The sequence below is a fragment of the Perognathus longimembris genome, chromosome 7 (genome assembly GCF_023159225.1).
Source record: "Perognathus longimembris pacificus isolate PPM17 chromosome 7, ASM2315922v1, whole genome shotgun sequence".
In the NCBI taxonomy this organism is placed as follows: domain Eukaryota; kingdom Metazoa; phylum Chordata; class Mammalia; order Rodentia; family Heteromyidae; genus Perognathus; species Perognathus longimembris.
The window spans coordinates 35,238,818-35,256,698 of record NC_063167.1 but is presented as its reverse complement, the minus strand read 5'-3'; the positions used below and the strand labels follow the sequence as shown (position 1 = coordinate 35,256,698).

General features: G+C 53.0%; 1 protein-coding gene across 1 annotated transcript; it reads right to left on the bottom strand.

Moving 5' to 3' along the window:
* Window positions 1–441: 441 nt before the first annotated feature.
* On the bottom strand, window positions 442–17,599 carry Podn (podocan). Its single transcript, XM_048351337.1, has 11 exons — window positions 17,501–17,599; window positions 15,549–15,824; window positions 14,528–14,621; window positions 12,471–12,535; window positions 11,166–11,275; window positions 10,447–10,603; window positions 10,112–10,227; window positions 8,554–9,211; window positions 4,240–4,388; window positions 3,202–3,421; window positions 442–1,145 (listed from the first exon to the last, which is right to left on the bottom strand). Exons 2-10 carry the CDS (start codon window positions 15,807–15,809, stop codon window positions 3,229–3,231), a joined length of 1,803 nt encoding a protein of 600 aa, XP_048207294.1. The 5' UTR covers window positions 15,810–15,824; window positions 17,501–17,599; the 3' UTR covers window positions 442–1,145; window positions 3,202–3,228.
* Window positions 17,600–17,881: the final 282 nt, after the last annotated feature.

Below are 17,881 nucleotides of genomic sequence, written 5' to 3'. Positions count from 1 at the left end.
CCACTCTGCCCCTGCAGATACCTGGTTCCCAAGTCAGCTCTGTCCCAGCTCCCAGGTCTACCTCCTGTCCCCTTCCACTCTACACCTAGACACCATGGTAATATCTCCGGGGTGCAGAGGTGGCCCGGACAGCAAGCCCTAAGCCCCATCGGGGAGGCCCTCCACATGGACAGTCAGCATCTGGGAAAGCAGGCCTAGTGAGTGCAGCGGTCTCAGCCCCACCTGAGGATCCCTACTCAGCTGAGGGGCCACACACCTCCCAAGCCTCCTCTTTTGCCACTGAGACGCCATCTCCTTCACCCTCTGCCTCCCTTGGGGGCCCCAAGAACTGAACTTGGCCCTGATTCCTGCTGGTCTCGCCAGCTGCTGAGGGCCACCCACCCCAAGTAGATGCCAGCCACGATTTTCTGGAAGCACACACAGACACAACATGCTGCGCGGGCAAGGATCATGCTTTTATATTAGTTTTTTTTTCTATAACAAGAAAAATCGACTTTACCATTTTTACAAAAAAAAAAAAACCCACAAACTTTTCCTTATAAAACAAAACCAAAGGCACCTAAAACTTCCCTGTAGACCCAAAGGACAGAAAGTCTTCTTGGAACAGCGGGGCCCTTCCTGCCGGGCACCTCCTGACTGCAGGATCTTCACCTCATTCCTGCCCAAGGTCCCCAGGAGCACCAAAAAAGCCCCCTGTGGTCCTGGGGGGCTTGTCCATCAGAAAGCACCTGTGGCCAACCAGGACATGTCTTGGAGGGGCTCCTGGCCTGGTGTCTTCTCCAGGGGACAGGCGGACAGATGACCTGGAGCAAGGCAGGTGGGGAGCTGTTCTGTCCCATTCTGACTGGGAGCAAGAGCTGTTGGTGGCAATGGCCATGGAGGACTGTTTGCACATGGCTGTGTTTGTGGACATCCATGTGACAATGGAGGCAGGAGGAGAGCCGGGAAGGGGAACATCTGCCTGAGTGTGCCAGAACCTTCTAGAGCCTGCATAGCTCAGAGGGCAGGTGTGGCAGCAGTGGTAGCCAGGACTGGAGAGGACTGTGAAATGCAGGGTACCCCATGGGTTCAATGCTGAGCATGCGCAACAGGGGCTCACAGGGCACAGGCCTGTGCTGCGGAAGGGAGTCCAGTGGTCCATCATCCTGCAGAACATGTCACATAGTCAGGTCACCAGCAACCTCAGGGAGGCCAACTAGAGGTAAAGGGCCCCAAGGGAGGTAGTCTGGGGAGCCAGGATAGTGTACACAGGGAGAGGTAGTTGCCCCTGAGAGCCTGGAACCAGAGGGAAGTAACTATGGCAACACGGATGGGAGTCTTTGAGTGTACTGGATACTCCCTGGGGCCTCTTCCTGGGGTCCTAGTTAGTTGACCTGACCACAGAGCAGAGTCCTCCAGAAAGGGAAGATTCTCCTCCCCGCTAGAACTGACAGCAACCTCCCTACAAGGGCCTCACTGGTTGGCCTTGTCACCTCTGCTATGTGAGGACAATGGCAAAGATGGAGCTCCATTTCCACACCATGGGAGGGAAAGAGGGAGGGAGGGAGGGAGGGCAGGAGGGAAGGAGGGAGGGCACCAGCTGCTGGAGCAGCCTGCCCCATCCATGCTAAGAACCCAGGCGTCTCTCTGTTGCCAGCATGAACCCCTTCCCTGGCTCTGTCACCCACCACAGGGTGTCCCTATCCATCCACAGTTCTGCAGGCTCCTCTCTGCCCTGGGCCCTTCTTCCTAACAGTGGCCAGCAGCCTCCTCTATGGTTATACCCAGGCTCCATGACCTCAAGCACACTCAGTCCTAAACAGGACCAGGACAGGACAGAAGTCATGCTCAGGTTTCTACAGTTGACTTCCTTGTTCTAAAATCCCAGCCATAGGTGGATCCATCTGTCCATCTTCTCTACCCTCCCTGGTCTGTAAGCACCTCCAACTACATGCAGAAAACAGGCTGGGGTGATATCATATCCTGTCACCCAGCCCATGATCTGCTATGACTGCCCCCAATGGGAAAAGGGCTGGCTTACAGTCCCCACAGCTGCCCTCATACCTGCTCTTCCTCTCGTGGTACCCCCTCCTGCTATAGCACACCCCCTCCCCATCAGCGCTCACACCAGCTCCAGCCCTCAAAGGGGCATCCAGCAAAGTGGGCCCTTCCCGAGCGTCCTGTGGTCTGCCCACTTGTGCCCTGTCTCAACCCCTGTCAGCCAGATTCCTCCCCTGCCTTTCCCCTCGGCTCTGTCATGCCACACTCTCTTGTCCCTCTGATGACTCTGTGTGGATAAACCCAGCCCGTCCTCACCAGCACCCAGGTCCCTCTGCCTCTCAGTACTGACACGACTGAGCCTCACTTCTGAAGAAGCCTGTGAGTGTGTCATGTATACATAGATGTGTTTTGTGCAAGGGCCTATGCATACACAAGTGTGGGGGCACTCACACACAGGCACACATGTGTGCAAAAATGTACATGTTCTGTGCCTGTATGTCATACAGTCTGTGTATGCTCTGTCAGTGCATACATGTGTAGATATGAGCATGTCAATGAGCATACGTGTGCTGGTATGTGTGTATCCGAATGCCGTACACATGTGTAGGTGCCTGTGTTCTGTGTGTGAGTGATCTCTTTGTGATTGTTGGTCTGTGGGTCTCCTACCTCCTTTCCTGGATGTGCTGACTCAGTTGTTCCTCTCACTCTGAGGGTACACACCCCAAGCCTGCAGCTCCAGTGCCTGCTTCAAGGCTGACCGTACATCACCTTCCCCAGCCCAGATCTCACTCCTGAGCTTGACTCTCCCGTGTGTGGCTCCCACCACATGCCACACAGGCCCCACATGCGTCCCCGTGCTGGCCTCCTCAGCCTCAAAGTTATACCCTAATCTCTCACCCAGGGCCTGGCACACCTCCCTTATAAAATGAACAGATCAGTTTGTAAAATGAAGGAAGGACAGAAGACAGAGGGTGAAGGATGGGCAGAAAGACCAGAGAGGGGCTGGGAATGTAGCTTAGCGGTAGAGTGCTCGTCTTGTATACATGAAGCCCTGGGTTCGATTCCTCAGCACCACATATATAGAAAAAGTCAGAAGTGGCACTGTGGCTCAAGTGGTAGAGTGCTAGCCTTGAGAGAAAAAGAAGCCAGGGACAGTGCTCAGCCCCTAAGTTCAAACCCCAGGACTGGCAGAGAGAGAGTGCCACCTGCATCGACACCTACCTAGGTTGGATAGGTGTTACCTCTTCACTATCTCTTTTCTTCTTCTTCTTCTTCTTCCTCTTCTTCCTCTTTTTCCTCATCTTCCTCTTCCTCATCAAAACAACCATGTTCCTTGGGAGCGCTAACAAACTCCATGTTGCCTTCAATGTCTAAGACCTGCAGATTCTGCAGCCCCTGGAAGGCGCTTTCCACCACAGAGCCCACGGCCAGCTTGTTAAACCTGCACAGCCATCACACCGGGGTCAATGCCAGAAACCCAATCATGGGGGTCCCCTGCCTGCTCACCTCAGAAGGTAAAAGGGGAGGTAAAAAGAACTCTGGTTGTTGGTGGAAAAATACACGTGGTTCAAGCTGGGGTGCAGGGGACAGCTGGGGTATCATCCATAAGGTGAGAAGCAGGTTCCCTTTGCACACACTCAGTCCCACTTGGGGAGTAGAGATGGGAGCCACCAATGCTGTTCTCTGGCACTTAAACAAGGCCAGGCTGGCACTCAATCAAGGCCATGGCTGACATGCCCAGGGACACATTCAGCCTGTGGGAAGGCAGAGGCTGTGGCTTACTCTCAGTCCACTCTACCCCCTGCATCTCAGCCTGAGCATCTGTCATACCACCCATGTTACCAAGCCCTGGGCCTTCTGCCCACCTCTCTTCTGTCTCCTGTCAGGTGGGGGGGTGGGGATGAGCAGTAGGAAGAACCACTCAGCTCTGGGAAGAAGTACTCATGGCCTCCAGGGAGCAAATCCCTTGACTCATCCTTAGTCCCCATCCTTAGCCCTAGAAGCCAACACCCCCAGTATGGGGCCCATGCCCAGCCCAGCTAGCTTTGCACTCAGAAGCCACTGGTGCTCTCTGAGCCTGAGGTTTCCCAGCTGTGATATGGGAAGATGCTCTCCAGGGTGCCAGACTATCACCACATGAACCTGGCCAGGGTCACCCCCTGACCCCACCCTGAAGGGCAGCAGAGGCAAACAGGGCCGGATGGGATATAACTCGGTGGCCCCTGAAGGGCACATGCAGTGCCCTGAGGGTCAGCCTACCTGAGGAAGACTCCCTTGAGGTTAGGTGTGGAGAGGAAGGAATTGGCAGGCACGCTGCTAATCTTGTTGTTCTGCAGGTACAGGTACTCAAGAGACTCGGGCAACCCCGCGGGGATCTCTGTGAGCTGATTCCCAGCAATGTCCAGCAGCTGCAAGGGGGACAGGAGAGTCAGGGGCTATACAACAAACTTAACAGATTGACAAGACTCCCCCTAACCCCTCAGCCTAAATCTATATCCAATGACAACTCCATAGAGGAGAAGGGTCTGTACCCCACATGAAATGGAAGCTCAGAGACCCAGGGAGAACACTCTTAGGAGAGGAACACAAAGGCGCACATAAAATAATATTTATCGAAATGAACTTCAGGAAATGGAAACAAAAGGCTTCTTCTTCATTGTTGTTTCTGTTTTCTTTTCTTTCTGTCTTGCTTATCTGTCTTGGTGGGAGGGGTAAGGAGGGCACAGAAATGGAGGGACAAAGGGTAAACAAAAGCAGCAGTGATCCTAGACATTATGTTGAAAATGAACTATACAACTTGTGGGTGGAGACAGGAGGGAAAAACTAGGGAAGAGTGAGGGAAGGGGTGACACTGTCTGAAAAGAAATGTACTCTTGGGCTGGGAATGTGACTTAGTGATAGAGTGCTTGCCTAACACGCATGAAGTCCCTAGGTTCAATTCCTCAGTACCACATAAATGGAAAAGGCCAGAAATGGTGCTGTGGCTCAAGTGGTAGAGTGCTAGCCTTGAGCAAAAGAAGCTCAGGGACAGTGCCCAGGCCCTGAGTTCAAGCCCCAGGACTAGTGATGATGATGATGATGATGATGATGATGATGATGATGATGATGATGATGATAACTAATGATTCTCCATATCAACATGATAACTAATAAAAATAAAACAAAATTCAATTTAAAAGAGAGAAACTGGGCTGGGAATGTGGCCTAGTGGTAGAGTGCTTGCCTCACATACATGAAGCCCTGGGTTCAATTCCCCAGCACTGCATATACGGAAAAAGCCAGAAGTGGCGCTGTGGCTTAAGAGATAGAGTGCTAGCATTGAGCAAAAAAGGCCAGGAACAGTGTTTAGGCCCTAAGTCCCAAATACCAGGACTAGCAGAGAGAGAGAGAGAGAGAGAGAAGCTCAGAGAACTGTCCAAGGTGCCTACAAAGCTTTGTTCTAATGTAGGTAACTCCACCCATCCCTTCCACCTCTTCACATGCAGTCATAGCCAAGCAATGCTGTCATTTTATCAGATGAAAGACTAAGAGTCTTAGAGTCTTTCCCCATGGCCCTAGATGAGGGTGGGGACAAGCAGGCTTCTCATTGATGGGTATCATAGACCACGTGTGCAGGTGCAGGAGCTCGTGCAGCGAGGGCTGGGTTTCTCCTACAGAGGCAGGAGCCCTGGGTGCCCCCTGGCTCTGTGCACCCTCACTGCCCCTCACGCTGTCAATGTATCTCCCCAGATCCACACACCAGGGCAGCCTGGGATGGGGCCTCCACAATCTCAAAGGCCCTTCTTTACTCTGAGAGGATGAGGTTCAGGGTCAGGAAAATGAGGGCCCTGAATCCTGATAGCCAGGTGAGCTGGCTTGAGGATTTGACAGGAACATAAACTTCCACAATTTAGAGAGTCTGTCCCCTCTCTCTACACAGTTTTCCCATGAAAGTTCCCATAGAACTTGGAGCCCTCCACACATTTCCGAACTGTCTCACCAGATGGCTGCAGAGAAAAACCCAAAACCTGACAAAGACAAGCTGGTAGAATTGGTTTTGATGAGGAGAGAGGCAGAGGGGTGGGTGAGGAGGAACCTGAGGCAGCCATGACCAGGGAAACATTTCTGGGCCAGCTAGGGCAGAGTAGCTGCCTGTAGAAAGGTCCAGTAAGAATTCCACCTCTACACACCAGAGATTCCCCCCCTCTGAACTCCAGATCAGGTGGGGGTGGGGGGCCACCGTGCCTGCCCTTCACTGGTAGAAGGGAAGGGAGCTTCCTAGAGAAGGTGACACACTCCTTAGGTATACTTAGGTACACGATCCTGAAGAGGGGGTGTCCCTTGAATTATCTTATTCCCTATGGGGTCCCCATATCTAAACTGTGTCAAGGGGCTGGGGATATAGCCTAGTGGCAAGAGTGCCTGCCTTGGATACACGAGGCCCTAGGTTCGATTCCCCAGCACCACATATACAGAAAACGGCCAGAAGCGGCGCTGTGGCTCAAGTGGCAGAGTGCTAGCCTTGAGCGGGAAGAAGCCAGGGACAGTGCTCAGGCCCTGAGTCCAAGGCCCAGGACTGGCCAAAAAAAAAAAAAAAAAAAAAAAAAGATTAGTTAAACTGTGTCGAGTACATGGTGGGACTCTTCCAGGCTTGTGAAATGAATGAGTAACTAAATGAATAAATGAGCAAATGAGTCAATGAACGAGTGAATGAATAAATGAGTAGATATTACCAATGAGAAAAAGTGAGGCAAATCCTTCCAAAAGAGGGGCCAGTCTGCCAGTATCAAGCATGAGAAGGCAAGTGCTTTTCAAGACACCCTTGATTGAACAGGAAGCACCAGAGTAGTGAATTCCTAGGAAGCTAGGGCTCAAGCAAGAAGTAGGGTGCCCCAGCCTGGGGTATGGGCAGCCAGGGTAAAGGGAAGTGGATGGACTAGCGACATAGTAGCACAGCAGGTGGGCTGCGCTGGTGGGCTGGTGGGGTCTGGCAGCAGTGACAAAAGCCTTGTAACACCCAGGTTGTCCTGGGTGAATGTCATCATGTCCCATTGGGGCACTAGAAAATACAGGAGCAGCTGGCACCAGAGGCTCGTGCCTGTAGTCCTGGCTAGTCAAGGGGCTGAGATCTGAGGATAGAGGTTCAAAGCCATCCTGGACAGAAAAATCCATGAAAATTCTTATGTGCAATTAACCAGCAAAACACCAGAAGTAGCTCAAGTGGTAGATTGCCAGCTTTGAGCAGAAAAGGCCAAATTAGAAGGTGAGACCCTGCTTCAAGCCCCCAGTACTGATGCTCACAAAACACACACACAGACACACACACACACACACACACACACACACACACACACATCACACACGAGAAAGAAGTATGAAAGAAATGACAGGCTTTGGGCCCTTAAGAACAAGCTCCCAAGGAACCACCCAAAGGGCAGCACAAGCAGCTTGATCCTGACATCTGGCTTTCAGCAAGGAGGTCAGGGCAAGGAGAAGCCCTAGCTAACCTGCAGAACCAGCAGCCTTGCCCTGCCCCAGGCTTACACCTACACTCTACATTCTACACAGGCACCCCAGTCCTGACAGCAGAGTTGAATATCTCACACCCCACAAGCAGTGCTCCAGAGCCTATGACAGACTGAGAGTCTCACTCCTAGCCTCAGGGGAAGACAACAGACCTGGAAGGGTAAAGCTTATGAAGCAAACAGAAAAAAAAAAAAAAATGGAGGTCTCAGCTGGGCGCTGGTGGCTCACGTCTGTAATCCCGGATACTCAGGAGGCTGAGATCTGAGAATGGCGGTTCAGAGCCAGCCCAGGCGGAGAGTCCGTGAGACTCTTATCTCCAATTAGCCACCAGAAAACCAGAAGTGGTGCTGTGGCTGCAGTGGTAGAGCGCTAGCCTTGAGCTGAAGGGCTCAGAACAGTGCCCGCGTCTAAAGTTCAAACCCCACGATTTGGGGGGAAAAGATGGAGTCTCCAAGAAGGTGGCATTTGAACAGAACCCCAGAAAGAGCAGAGCAAGCCCTGAGGGTGTCTCATGGGAGGGCACAACAATGCAGAGGCCCAGGTTCCTTAGCTGTGAGGACAACAGAGGGGCTATGAAAAGCCAAAGTCAAGGGCCTGTTCCCCTCCCAGGCTTTCTGATGAGTTTTCCCTATAGCTCTTGCTCATTGAATGGATTTTACTTCATGTACCTAGTACCTAGACATCCCTACCGGCATCTTGGCCACTGGGGCAGAACCCCCCCCCCACACACACACACACACACACACACACACACACACACACACACACCCCTACCCTGGCCCCTGGCAGAATGATGAGGTCCTCATGGATAATTCTCCACCTTCCTGGGGCCCAGCTTCTCCAAGTACCTACTTCTGTACTTGCAGGTGGGTGAGCTGTCCTCCTGATCTAGGGGGTTCTACCTGCAGCCATGACCACGTACCTACCTGATGGAGAATTAGCTTTGCATGGCTACCCCAGAGGAAGCTCCCTTGTGGCTCAGCCCTCACCCAGCCTCATCAGTTGAGTGGGCTCGGAGCAGACCTACTAGTAGTCCCCCACTATATGCATGGCCCAGCCCCTCTGTACCTGCAGATGCTGTAGGTCTGCCCAAGTATCTGGTGTTAAGGCCTGGCTCTGCAGCCGGTTGCTGGTGAGGTAGAGCTCCCGCAGCTGGGTCATGCCTGCCAGTGCCCCGCGTGCCAGGGTGTCCACCTCATTGTTCTTGACCTTCAGCACGTGCACATTGCGGGGCAGGCAGGGCTGCAGCTTGTTGAGGCGATTACCAGACAAGTCGAGTGAGCGCAGCAGGCGCAGCTTGCGAAAAGCATCACGGTGCATTTGCTGGCTGGTGATGCGGTTGTAGCTGAGGTTGAGCTCCTCCAGGAAGTAGGTGGTGGCAAAGTCCTCACGGCCAATGCCGGTGATCTGGTTGTGCAGGATCATGAGCGTGCGCACTCGGCGAGGCAAGCCGCTGGGCACCCGCTCTAGCAAGTTGTTGTACAGGTGTACTGTGTGCAACTTCTTGAGGCCCTGGAAAGCCTGTGGGTGGATGCCATCGGCCTGCAGCTGGTTGTTGTGCAGCAGGAGGTACTCAAGGTTGCGGATGGGGGTCAGCACATTGGCGTCCACACTCTGGATGGCGTTCTTCTCCAGGTGCAGCAGGACCAGGTTGCGTGGAAGCCCGGCTGGGACCCGAGTTAAGTTGTTGCTGGACAGGTCCAGGTACTCCAGGCTGGAGAGCTTCCTGAGGAAGGGGAGGGGAGGGACAGAAGGAGGGTGCTGAGCCAGAGTCCATATCACATCTGTTCCCACCATTCTTCCCAAGCAGGGCACTGCCTCTCCAGTGCTGTATCTCCCAACAGGGGTCTGGGTGGGGGCTGCTAGTCTAACTCAGAGTATCACTTTAGGATGAAAGGCTGTAGTTGTATAGGAAGGATCTAGGACAGTTTTTGGACCCGTAAGAGTTCAGTTGAGTCTTGTATTCACCTTTTGTGGCTTTCCTGGGCCCAGCAAAATGAAAATATATTTGCCTTCAACAGAAATGCTCAAGTTTGTGCTTCGTGTCTAGAAGCCAGTCTCCTTCAATCCTCCCTTCACTTCCTGCCAGATAGTCGGCCCTTGCCTAGCTATATACATTATTGTTCCTGGGGATACAAATGTCAAAGAGCCAAACGCCAGTGACACACACCTGGAATCCTAGCTACTCAGGAGGCTGAGATCTGAGGATCACAGTTCAAAGTCAATGTGGGCAGGAAAGTCCATGAACTTCTTATCTCCAATTAACCACACAACCACAAAAAAGTCACAACTAGAGTTGTGGCTCCAGTGGTAATGCATGCAGCTAGCCTTGGCCACAAAAGCTTAAGGACAGAACCCAGGACATGATTTCAAGCCCTAGCATGCATGCACACACAGACAGACAGACAGACAGACAGACAGACACACACACACACACACACACACACACACACACACACACAGAGTGAACAGAGGAACAAGACCCCAAGATCCTGGCGGGGGGGGCGGGTGTGGGGAGAGTGGGTGAGGACTGGACTAGGTAACAGGGCGTGGCTGGGAGCAGGCCATGGGAGGAGCTTGCCAGTCACCATGGTGATGCTGAGGTGGTGCTGTGCTGTGAACCCACCAGAAGGTCTCGTTGTCCAGGCCCTGGTTAGTCAGGTAGTTATTCTGCAGGTACAGCTCACGCAGGTTGCTCAGTTCACTGAAGGCTCCAGACGGGATCTTCTCCAGCTTGTTGTTCTGGGGGTGCAGAGGTGGAGAGGGGGGTGAGGAAGAGGTGAAGGCCAAGGGCAGGACCCCAAGGTGAGAAGAGCCCTAAGATGGGACTCAGACCTAGAGCACCTGGCTGTGGGCTGACAGCCCCTCACATGACCCACACGGAAGATTATGTCTCAGCTCCCGCCCCCACCGCCCCAGTGGGCTTAGGCCCTCCCCACTCCATGCCTCTGTCCTCTCTACCTTGAGGTGCAGCTTGTTCAGGGCAGGAGGCAGGTGCTTGGGCACGTGGCGCAGGAAGTTGCTGGACAGGATGAGGATCTCCACATTACTGGAGCCATTGAACATGTTCTCTGGCAGCCCAGCATCCGCCAGCTTGTTGTTGTGCAGGTATACAGACCTGGGGTGGGAGGGTGGGGGTGGGGTTAAGGTGCAGTGTTCCCCTCACCTGGGCTCCCCCAAACTCCTGGTCCAGCTTCCTAAGGAGCCTGAAAACCTTTGCTCAGGTTGGAACTGAGGCCCAGGCACTCTTTTCCCATCTGAAGCTAAGAATGCTGTTTCTACCACCAAGGAAATGGAGATGGGAAGTCTCAATGCCCCACTGGAAGTTGGTGGCAGGAAGTGAATTTCCTGACCCCCCAGTCCACTCGGTTCTCTCAGCAGATCCGTCTACCAGAAGGTCCTCCCTCCACCCAAGCTCCACAGCTCCACACACTGAATTCTCCATCCTGGACTCCAGACCTGAGCCCTCCTCATCCTTCAGGTCTCAGCTTTCTGGATCCTGAGCATCTTAAGCTCTGGGATGTTCCTTTACCAAGCACCCCCACCCCAGAGGCCTTGTTGCCCACTGCAGAGCAAGCCCCTCCTCAGAGACTGTCTAGGCCTCACATAAGAGGAACAGCTCTACCTTAACCTTTTTCCTTCCTCCTGCTGAGCCCAGGACCCTCCCTCTGACCTCTGACCTCAAATTAGGCTTCTGGCCAAAGGTGAGCCCATAGATCTTGGTGAGAGAGTTGGCAGCAAAGTCCACACTGATCAGGGTGTTTGGTAGGAATCTCGGTGCCAGTGTCAGCTGGAAAGGGAAGAATCAGGTAGAGAAAGGGGCAGAGGCCAGCTCTGGGCCCTGCTGCCGGCTGCTCTTTCTTGTCGGCCCCTTCACTTGCTTCCTTCCTGCAAGCAGGTCCATCTAGGTAGAAATCTCTCCCACCTCATGAGTAAGTAAAAAAAAAAAAAAAACACAACCTCCCTGGCTTCCTCAAGTCTTGAACCTGGCAGTCGAGGCCTCCTAGGCCTGTCCCCACCTTCCTGTTCTGGGCGTAGCCTAGGTGGATGAAGATGGGGAAGTGTTTTGTTTTTTTTTCAGCTGGTACTCTACCACTTCAGCAATACCTCTAGCCTTGCTTTTTGTTGACTAATTGGAGATGGAGTCTAGAAGACTTTTCTGCCCTGGCTGGCTTTGAACCTCCATCCTTTAGATCTCAGCTTTCTGAGTAACTAGGATGAAGCCACTGGTAGCCAATAGGGTGAGCCCAGGCCCTGAGGGGACTTGGGGAGGGAGAAACTCAGGATCCAGGAGGCTCCTGATCCAGGCGGCATCTGGGAGCCATCCCATTAGACACCTCCGAAGGTGTGAGAGGCTGGTGGGCCTTGGAGTCTCGAGCCTGAGGAACCGAAAGGGTGAGACCCTCAGACATGGCCCCCTGGGAGGGAATGGGGCATCTTGGGAGAGTTTAGAGCAAGAAGAGACTAAGCTAGGGCCCTGAGGCACACAAAATATCTTGAGCTTGTATGCTTTTGTGCTTCGTTCACACGGTCTCTTTATTATTTCTCACTGTTGTTCTTGTTATTATTGGGATAAGATCTCCTTTTGTCACCCAGGTTGGTCTTGAATTCCTATACACAAGTGATGCTCCAGCTTCAGTCTTTTGAGTGCTAAGACCAAAGGAGAAAACCATTCCACCTGGCTGCTGTCTCTTCTACTGCAGTGTTCTCCTGATCGCCCTTCATCCCCTGGCTCAGGTGTCATCTCCTCAAAGACACTCCAGTGCCTCCTCGACTGTGGAACTCTCCCTCCCCTACAGCCCTGAAGCCCTGGCTTCTATCTTCATTATCTGCTGTCACATCCCCACCTCCAAGGATCACATCTGAGCAACAGCAGGGACCCAGCAGCCAGCTGAAAGGAGGCCTTCCCTGGGAAGGGTTCACAGAACTCAGGGAATGACAACGGCAGAAGGGCAGGGCAGCACCACCCCCTCCAAGCCCCTCACCTTGTTATTGGCCAGGTATAGGTAATTGAGATTGTTCAGATGTTCAAATGCCTCCTCCGGGAGCCCTTCAAAGGACAGATCAGAGCCCAGGATGAAGGAAATGAAGGAGAGCATGTGAGCCACCCCACCCCCAGGCTTTCCCCACTTGCTGGGATGGAGAAAAGGAGAAAGCTAGGATCCCTTTCTGAGAAGTTCTTGTGGACCTGCCCAGCTCTTCTTTCTCCTTCCCCACGTGCTCCAAGCACAGAAGGAAGACATTAAGTATCACTGAGGGACTAAGTGACCCCGCCTGACCCTTTGAGATGGGAGGAGTGCTCCTTTGGGAGTGGCCACAGGGGTCAGGCCCTTCTTCATTGTCAGTACCACCCACAGGTGGGGGGGGGCCCTCTGAGCAGGGTAAGGGCTCTCCACCACCTAGATCTCCCCTGTCTCCTTTCACACATGTCATGTTGCTGGGAACTGAGCCTGTCTCCAGCCCTGAGGCCGGCCTCTGACCCTCAGTCCTGGGCTCCAGACCCCCAGATGCTGGGGCTCACCCAAGTTTCTAATGAGGGAACAGTTATATAAACTGTAGAGTGGCCCTCATGGAATACCCTGCTGTGTGGTGTGAAATGACAGCCAGTGGAAGCTTTAGCCACATGAGAAAGGCCGCTGAATGAATGCAAGTGAAACAAAGCAGGTTGTCTTCTCTATGGTAGAATTCAGCTATGAACTTGCAAACACGGTGAGGGTTCCTGGAGGGGCTCACGTGGTACAGTGCCTGCTTAGCAAGCACAAGCCCTGAGCTCAAACCCAAGTACCAAAAGAAAAAGAAAAGCTGGTGCTGGTGGCTCATACCTATAATCCTAGCTACTCAGGAGGCTGAGATCTGAAGATCACAGTTCAAAGCCATCCCAGGCAGGAAAGTCCATGAGATCCTTCTCTCCAATTTACCAACAAAAAAGCAGGAAGTCGATGTATGGCTCAAGTGGGAGTGTGCCAGCCTTGAGCAAAAGAACTAAGCAAAAGTGCTAGTCCCTGAGTTCAAGCCCCAATACTAGCACAAAAATAATTTTAAAATTTTAAACCGGGGCTGGGAATATGGCCTAGTAGCAAGAGTGCTTGCCTCGTATACATGAAGCCTTGGGTTCGATTCCTCAGCACCACATATATAGAAAAGGCCAGAAGTGGTTCTGTGGCTCAAGTGGCAGAGTGCTAGCCTTGAGCAAAAAGAAGCCAGGGACAGTGCTCAGGCCTTGAGTTCAAGCCACAGGACTGACAAAAAAAATTAAAACTAAAAGAAATGTCTGAGTTGGATTGTATAAAACGTTATACAACTATGTCAACTTCATAAATCTCATCAAATTGTATCTTGAAAGTAAGTACCTTTTATGATACATAAATTACATATCAATAAAGCTATCTTTTAAAAATGAAAGCATATGGGCTGGGAATATGGCCTAGTGGCAAGAGTGCCTGCCTTGTATACATGAGGCCCTGGGTTCAATTCCCCAGTACCACATATACAGAAAACGGCCAGAAGTGGCACTGTGGCTCAAGTGGCAGAGTGCTAGCCTTGAGCAAAAAGAAGCCAGGGACAGTGCTCAGGCCCTGAGTCCAAGCCACAGGACTAGCCAAAAAAAAAAAAAAAAAAATGAAAGCATATATACCAAAATGCCAACAGTAATTAATCAAAATGGCAGACTTATAAGGTTTTTTCCCCTTTGTTATATTCCCAAGATTTTCTATCTTAATCATGTGTTACATTGGTGGGGGCGCTAGGGGGATACCTTAGATTTTGAGGGCCCTGAAGCCCTTTGATTCCGTGGGGCCCTGTGAACTGAACAGCTGTGACAGGGTCCCGGGGAGCCCGGCTGCAACAAAGTCCTGCTGCGCCAGCTCCCAGTCTCAGAAATGCTGTGTTCAACATCGCGGGAGGCCTTGTACTCGCAAAGCCTGTCCTCATGCAGCACCCCAGACAGGCCAGCCCCCACACCAGAATCTGCAGGGCCACACTCTCCCCATGGGCACCCAGGTCCCCGTTCGGAGCCCTCTGGCTCTGGGGACTGCCCCCTCACCTTGGGAAGTCAGGCGGTTATTCTGGAGGTTCAGAGTCTCCAGTTGCTGCAGGCGGGTCAGTTCCTCGGGGTAGATCTTCTCCAGTTGGTTGTTCTGTGGGGAAGATGGGGGGGTAGAAGCAGCTTGAACCAGGGTTCCCAGGGTTACTGTGCCTACCCTCAGCCCCTAATCCAAGGAACCATCCCTCTCTTGGGCACCTGCTTTGGATTTCTCCCCTGAGACAGACAGACAGACAGACGCTGAGTGTTGGGTAATAAGGCACTGGGATTCAGCAGGGACCACAAATGACCAGTTTCAGGCTTGGTGAACAATCTGCCCCCTAAACCTGTCCCCTGGGTGTCCTTGCTCAGTGAAGGGTGTTTGCAGTTGATCCCTAAGCAGAAATCACTTTGTTTCCCTTCCTTGGCCCTATGGACGGACACTTCCCATTAGACTTTTTGCCCACTTCTTCCAGGAGCCTTTCTGGTTTGGGTTAGGGAGGGTTGGGAGCCTAGTCCAGACCCCATATCATAGGCCCATCTATTTCTAGCTGACTTCTCTACTTAGGTCTCATGTTGTCCAGATGGTGGGCACCCCCGTCTGAGTGCCCCCTTTGTACCTAGCACCTACACAGAACCAGAGGCTCCAGGCAAGTACCCAAGAGATGATCTGGATGAAAGAAAGAGAGAAAATAAATGACAACAAAAGCTGCCAACTTTTCTTCTTAGTCATCCTGGCCTAGATCCCCACAGCTGCCAACCTGGTCCCACCGCCAGTGTCGTGTGGCTATGGGTCACTTTCCTTCACTAGACCTGGTCTTCTCTGGAAAGGAGTGACAGCCTCTCTCTCTCTCTCTCTCTTTCTCCCCTGGGACCATGCTGAATGCACCAGGACTCCATGAGTCTGACCTGCCCTGGCACCCGGAATCTAGGGCTGTAGCCATAGTGTTAGAGGTACATTCTGGGGTGGGGGGGGCTCTGAGACAGGAATGACATGGGTGGGGGCATCCTTGGGGGATGGCTGGTGTCACTTGAGTCTCACCTGCAGGGACAGACGGTAGGTGTGTTCAGGCAGGTCCCCTGGGAACTCACGCAGGTCAATGCCACCACAGTCCACAACCCCCTCTTGGGAGCAGGAACACTCTTGGGGACAGTCTATGGTGCCTGACGTAGGCCTTGGCTCCTCGGGGTTCAGGACCAGCACAGGCTCCTTCTCTAGGAACTCCTCCTCCTCAGTGTTCAGGCCCCAGATCAGCTGAGGTGTCAGGAGCAAGAGAAGCAGCAGGTCCCTGCTCTGGGTCATGGTGTCTGCTGGTGTCTGCGGGAAGAGCAGGTCAGGGTCACCTGTCACATGCTAACTGATGTACACTGGGCACATGGATAGATCCCTGGCAATTCATAAGGAGGCCTTCCTGGGCACAAGGATCTTCCTAGTGCCACCTTTTCCTTCCCATCCAACTGTGCCTCATCAGGGCTGCCTTTCTAAGGAGTAAGGGTATATAAAACCCAGGCTACAAAACCTTCCACAACCCTCACAAGGCTGGTGGGTCCTGAGGATTTTTTTTTTTTTTTTTTGGCCAGTCCTGGGCCTTGGACTCAGGGCCTGAGCACTGTCCCTGGCTTCTTCTTGCTCAAGGCTAGCACTCTGCCACTTGAGCCACAGCGCCATTTCTGGCCATTTTCTGTATATGTGGTGCTAGGGATTCGAACCCAGGGCCTCATGTATACGAGGCAAGCACTCTTGCCACTAGGCCATATCCCCAGCCCCAGTCCTAAGGATTTTTTTTTCCAGCCCTGGGGCTTGAATTCTGGGCCTGGGCACTGTTCCTGAGCTCTTCAGCTCAAGGCTAGCATTCTACCACTTGAGCCACAGCACCACTTCTGGTTTTCTGGTGGTTAATTGGAGATAAGAGTCTCACAGACTTCCCTGCCCAGGCCGGCTTTGAACCTCGATCCTCAGATCTCAGCCTCCTGAGTAGCTAGGATCACAGATGTGAGCCACCGGCACCCAGATGGTTCTGAGGAATTTATGCCTTCATTTTCATAGAAGAAAAGCTGAGGTAGGACCTGGACTTTGCCAAGTTCCTGCCACCTGGGCCTTTCCACACCAGCAGGGGTGCGCAGCCCTTCAGTTTCTATTCTAGGATCTTCAGCACTCGGCTCTGCTTCTCCTCAAGCTGTCCTCTCGACAACCAGTTCAGTTACAGCAGGCTGTCCAGTGGTGTTTCCTCCAGACCTTTGCATGCGATGTTCCTTCTGCCCCAAAGGCCCTTCCTCTCTCTCAAGCAACAGCAGTGTTATGAGGCATATGAGTACTCAAAGTGCCTTCCACACAGGGCCACAGACAACTCTGTGAGTCCTGGCCCAGTCCACACTCACAGCCTGACACACAGGTAGCCAGGGCTGCTGCTGCCCACGACCCTCAAACCCCACTCCTGAGGCCAGCATGCCCTGTCGCCCTCGCAGGGCTTGGTGTGCTCACGTGACTGCTGCTAGGGCAGGATACCACTTCCCCGCATGGTCCGGTCAGCCTGAACATGATGCTGTGGTGTCATTGTCCCGAGTCCTTGCAGACCTGGGCTCGGCTCAGGGCTGGTTCCCTGAGCTCTCAGTAAGGGACTTACTAGGACAATGTGTCTGGATGTAAGGACTTGGGACACGTGGTGGTCAGGAGCCCTAACCCCAAGTCCCACCATTCAGTGGCTCTCACCTTCCTTATCAGTGCCAGGCAGGCACGAAGTCTAACACCTGCACCTATGAGAAGTCATCTTATGATGACAGATGCGGAACCCCTGGCACCTGTAGTTAGGTGACAGGAGCCACCACTGATACTGCAGTGACTACAACCGGTCATGTGCTCCATTGAGGGGACAGGAAGTGTTCAAGTCTGGGTGTCTACTCCTGAGCAGAGCAGCCATGAGCACAGGGCCCCAGCCAAGCCTCTCCCCACAACTACATCAGGAACCACACACAAAGCAGCTGGCAGCATTTGACCAGATGCTGGCTTGAGCAGGTTTGGAAAACTTTGAACCAGTCTAACCTCAGTTTCTCATCTGTCCTCAGAGACCATACGAAAGCTGTCCTCCTAGGGAGATGGTGGGTAGTCAGTGTGAGATGCGCATGGTGCAGGAAGTGCTCAATAAATGCCTGCTCTCCCGGTCACTACTCCTCTGCTCCATAGCCTGGTCCACCTCCTGACCACCCCTTCCCCTACTCTAGCATCGTCTCTTTCTCCCTTTCCCTGCTTGGCTTCCTGGCCCCACATGCTCCCAGAAGTCACTGCAGCCCTGCAGGCTGCCTGGGACTCCCAGCTGCCCTGTGGCTGCTGCGTCACTTCACACCCCTCCCTCCATTCAGCCAGTTCTCCAAGGGGAG